Genomic DNA, 5,690 nt, shown 5'->3' on the forward strand with positions numbered 1-5,690 from the left:
CAAGGAAATCGGATTTCAGAGTCCTTGTTCTTAGCCACTACTTTACATTGCCTGCAAATGAGAGCCCCACATCTTCCACAGCCAAACCGTTCTGAACAAAAATTTGTGAGTCTTCATACATTCAGACTCCATGGTTTCATAATCTTCACATTGAACATGTGCCTATCTTTTGCTAACTACCACCAAGGTGCTCTTTGATTCTGGTCCACACTATACAAATAATGGTAAGGGGATGTCCTTTTCTTTTCTTCCAAATATTTACACTTTTCATCAAAAAAAAAATCTGTGACAGAAAACTCACAAACAGGTTGAATAAAAATAATAGTGTGACAAATTTTGTAATGTAAAGTACCTTTACTTAATACAAAGAACATTCTCCCAAATCAAGAAAATAATAGTGAAGTGAGGAAGAATAGCAGGAATAAGCAGATATGCTAAACTTCAATATTTCATATCCAAAGATATCTAGATATTCTGTGGTTATGAAATCTATGGAGGTGAAATTAAAAATTCTCTTGCACTTCTCAAGCAATGAATTCAAGATCATAGTTAACTAAAGAGTACTCTGATACAACAGATAAGATAGTAATGGACCAGTGAGGAGACACAGATTTGAATGGTGGCTCTGATGTTATCAACTATGTGAACAATCTGTGATAAAGTTGAACCCCTCAGAGTTCACAGGACTAGAAGGGCTCATGACGTCTTTAAACTCCAGTTCAACATGGATTTCTGATATTAGTAGTGCATTACTTTCATCTCTTAGGATATTACATCATATTGTTATAAGCTAGCTTCAATGCTAAGGGCTTCACTGATAATAATCAGTCTCCAAAGAGTAATGTGGACCTTTTAAGTATTCATGTTAATCCCTGGTTACGTGTCTGATTGCTCTATAACAAATAGTGCCCTAGTGACAACATAGTCAACATATTTTTCTAATTCAAAAATGCCCCCTTCCCACAAAAGCAAAAAAGGGTAAAAGTTCTCTTTGTTTATTCACTCACAAACATATGCAATATAGTTTATATTTAGAGAAGAAAACGTTCCTAGATATCTCAGGAATCAACGTATCCAAATTAGAATACGATCCTCCCTACACATTCTCCACATTTGTCACTTACTAGGCAATTGCAAACCACCAGTAACACAGCAGATTGGCTCATAAGTGTTAGAAGAAGATCCCAGGAGCTCCGGCTCTGGTGTGACATAGCCCAGAGGGCTACAGGAATGGGATTCAGAGGTTCGAGACTGGCATTGGCTAGAGTCACATTCCAGAGTTTGACAACCCTTAGACACATAAGTCTTAGGTGGGCAACACTTTGCCATGTTGCTCAAAGGTTGGCAGGTCTGGACTGCAAAACCCACTTGCTGGCTACTTCCTGACTGACAAGGCTGAGAAACACACTCCAGTGCTGCCAAGGGTCTTCCTGATTGACATGCTGTTTTTTCACAGGGCTTGAAATCAGGACAAGTCTCTTGGACAACTCTGCGAAGATAGGCACTTTGCACACAGCTATCCCCTGTGCCTAGTTCCTGTTCACCCCTGGGTACTTTGCAGCTGGTGTTTTCAGTGCAGGTTTCTTGAAAGTTGTCCAGAAGCCAGGTCCTGCCATGGAAGCTGCTGGGTAAAAAAAACCCATCTTCAAAGTTTAAAGCATTCGATTCATGCACGATGGCAGAGAGTGTTGGGACATTGTAGAAGCTCTTGAGTGAGTGGCTGGGGCTCTGGGTCATATTGTGAAAATGCTTGATTGAAGTTGGTCCCAAGGACCCAACATGCTGGGTCTGAGGATTCAGTTTGTTACTGAGGAGATTATATACTCAGAAAACTGGGTGTTGGCTTCTTCTCATAACTCTTTTTTAGCTCATGGTTTAAGCTAATTTGAAGAATAACATCTCATTAGTACTTTGTTTAGTTATATATGAAGATGACGTCTTATTAACAAAGAAGCCAGTCCATTCTGAGTCTTCAAAATGACTTTCATGTTAGCCCTGAAGCTGACTCATCAGGGTAGGGCTTGTCAAATGTGAGTCCCAACATGTCACCAAGCTAACTTTTTTTTTTCCCTTAGTCATCATGACTCTCCACATTGATAAATGGATAATAAAAAATGTATGTGGAAATGGCCAGTTGAATACTGATTAAGATTCAGTTTTGGAGATTTAAGAAATGCCATCTTGGAAGAACTTGATAATACCATCAAGACATTTTTAGGAAGAGGCTGACCCTACTGAGCCTCATTCTATACTCAAAGTATTAAATGTGGCCATTGCCCTGTAAACATCTTTCCCTTTGTCTGACATTGAGTTGCCTTCATTTTGTTGAACGCAAAATTTATTTATTTATTTATTTATTTTACTTTTTATGGCTGTACTTGCAGCGTATGGAAATTCCCAGACTAGGGGTTAATCTGAGCTGCAGCTGCAGGCCTATGCCACAGTCATGGTAACCTCAGATCCTTCACCCACTGAGTGAGCCCAAGCATCAAACCCATATCCTCAGGGACACTATGCTGGGTTCTTAACCTACTGAGCCTCAAGCGGAACTCCAAAATCCAAATTTAAATGTTACGTCTTTAAAAAGTTTTCTCCTGATTTTTTCGTTTAGTCCTTGTAAGTTGTACCCATGAATTTTGGCACATTCTTTATTAGGGTTGCATTTTACACTAAGTAGTGTATTTACTTACATGTATGCTTGATAATTTGACTTCGTAACAAATCCGTCTTAGGTGTGCTTTTCATTTTTGTTTACTCAGTGTTTTGTTTTTGACGTCCGAGTGATCAACTCTTATATTTATCACATTAGCATGCTGTAGTTAGCAGAGTTTCTTATTCATAGCACAGGACTTACTGGTACAATTTCTATAACACACTCTGTAATTTATTTAACTCACCTTATGACAGTAAAACAACAGAAGTATATTTTCAGCACTGCACTCTGCTCTTAGCTTCTTGGTTTGAAGACCAAGAACATTTAGGAACTTTCGATAACACTTATATAAGCTCCTCCTTGCTATACGATGAACTAGGGATATTAGATATTTAAAAGGACACCTCTGAGTACATTCAGCTTGACAAGCTTCCACTCTAATGTCTTTGTCATACAAGCACGTTATTTATAATTTCAAATGACAGTTCTAGTGATTAAAGATCCAATTATGCCTCCATACGAACTCTACCAACCCATTTAATTCTTATGTTCCTTTGTGTTTATGGTTACACGGAGGCTTCAATTGCAGCTTATGATTCTCTCCTTAAAAGTATTAAAAGAATTTGCATTGCTCTTAAAATCCATTTCCCTTATTCTGGCCTATAGCACCTTGTAAGACTTGGGGTCTAATTCCAGAGCTTGTCACTTCCCTCTGCCCTATATACTCGATTCTCTCAGGCCTCTACCCAACTCCTTGAACATCAAGCCTGCTTCATTCCTTCCCCCTCCCCTCAACTAACAGCTCCCTTTCTCATCCTTTGTGTCTCAGTTTAAGAGCCACCTCTTTCAGTGGCATTTCTTCATCATCCCAAAGATTCCATTCTCAGGGAATTTTTGTTTCCTTCACAAAACTTATCTCAGTTTATAATGATTTCATTTATTTATTCATTATGTCTTTACCACTACACTGTGAGTTCCATAAAGGCAAGAAGTAAGTATATTTTCTCACTATTGTACCCCAACACTGAGCACAGGGCCTGGCTGGTACATAGAAATGGCTCCATAAACATATTTGGAACAGTTAATGAGTAGGAGGTGCCAAGTAAAAATTCATTCAAACTATAGTTAAATGTCTGAAGGGATACACTTCTGAACTGGCAAGGGCACAGAGCTTAAAGAAAATGAAATAATAATAACCAGGCCAACTTTTCAACTATCCCTTTGTGAAATAAGAACAAAATCATTAAGGAAATCTCTTATTAGCATGGCATAAGCTGAGTCAATTACTTTAAAATAATGTTTGATTGCACATAGGCATGTTTTTATAAGCATTTGCTATGAAAAAGGGCACTACTTTTCACTGTGAGTACAGAGTCCTGTTAGATTCTGAGGGACAAAGCAGGACATCATCTAGGCCAACATTCACACAATTATCTCCAGCAGACAGCCTTCTTATTAACCTCACAATGTGTGATAAATTAGTGAATACTTGTGCAGCTCCAAGTCTCCAAAGGTCAGTGTCATTTATGAATAAGGCCACTCCATGAGTTCTTTTCTTTTTGGAATGAGGCATTAACTTGCATATTCTATTTAATTGAGTGTTGAATTAATAGGTGTTTTGGCACAATTTTGATTCAATGAGTAAATACAGATTTTGACTGGTACCGAATTTATGAAGGGAGTTACCTGATCTCTTACAATGGAGTGATGTAGGTTAGGATAACTGGTCACCTGGTAATTGTTCTCATTCAACCTACTAAAAACTAAGTATTAGTTTTGTAGGAATTGGAATAATGATAATTATGTAGTCCATCTCCTAGAATTATTGAAAAATAGATAGACGTTATTACCTGATTGTGGTGACTGGATACTCTGCCACTTAATGGTTTAGCAACAATTTCCTGGTCTTGCAGGATACATGATTGCAGCTGCAGTGGCACCTCCTAACCACCAGAGGGCGGAATATCAACATTCCCTGGGGAAACGCTTATTAACGTATTAAGGGTTTTACAGTCAGATTTCTAGGATTCTAAGCCACCATCTACAATTATAAACTACAACTTTCAATTCCTATGACTTGGTTTCTTCACTTCAAAAAAAAAAAGTTGTTCCCACTGTGACGCAAAGAGATCTACAGCTTCTCTGTAGTTCCAGAAAGCAGGCTCCATCTCTGCCAGCACAGTGGGTTAAAGGCTCTGTCTTTGCTGCAGCTGCAGAGCAGGGCAGGTTGCAACTGGGGCTAGGATCTGATCCTTGGCCCAGGAACTCCATATGCCTCAGGGCCGCCAAAACAAACAAACAAAAACCCCTCAAAATTATGAGTATCAGCCTCATAAGTTTGATTTAATGATTAAATGAGAGGGTATATATATGAAACCAGATTGCCTGCCACAAAAATAAATAAATGAGTAAAAGTAGCAGTATTTCTGGTCACATTAAGGATCATCATGCAGAGCAAGATGTTCTAAGAGTAACATTAACCAGGGATTGATATAAAACTATAAGGTAAACTAACACAGCATCTTTTTTGTGTGTTTGATGTTGTTTGTAAATGTTGCACATTCCATCCTTTTAAGGATTGGATTTTATTTATCATCACCATTAAGGGTCTAGCCAGTCTATTGCCATCTTTCACGAGCTTAGTCCTTGTTGGCTTTAAGTTTGAATCATTACTATTACTTTAAATTTGATTGTGTGGCTAGGCTGGACTTTTAATCACTCGTGCAGCTATATTAAAGTTAAAAAAAGTCAAAAATTAGAGTCATCTTCAGTAATATCATTCTCAGTTCTCCCACAACTTACTTCTTCTATCCTTGTCTTAGTTTTATTGTACCAACCAAACCGATGCCAAAGCATCTCAGTGAATTTAAATACACTCCTCTTTTCTAACCAAGAAGTCCCTGATGTAGACACAGTGCATAGCAATGGAATACTAGGCCAAGAGTGAAAAAAAAACATAGCTTCCAGCCCTGTCAGTTGCATTAATTCACTGCATGAATTTGGACAATCACCCTACCTCTCTGGATATCTTACAAGA

General features: G+C 38.2%; 1 protein-coding gene across 1 annotated transcript; it reads right to left on the reverse strand.

Annotated features, from left to right (window-relative positions):
- On the reverse strand, positions 980-2,071 carry LOC100625464 (keratin-associated protein 27-1). The gene has a single exon (XM_003358910.3). The coding sequence runs from the start codon at positions 1,735-1,737 to the stop codon at positions 1,117-1,119; it is 621 nt and encodes a 206-aa protein (XP_003358958.2). The 5' UTR covers positions 1,738-2,071; the 3' UTR covers positions 980-1,116.

This window comes from Sus scrofa, chromosome 13, assembly GCF_000003025.6.
Source record: "Sus scrofa isolate TJ Tabasco breed Duroc chromosome 13, Sscrofa11.1, whole genome shotgun sequence".
Classification (NCBI taxonomy): domain Eukaryota; kingdom Metazoa; phylum Chordata; class Mammalia; order Artiodactyla; family Suidae; genus Sus; species Sus scrofa.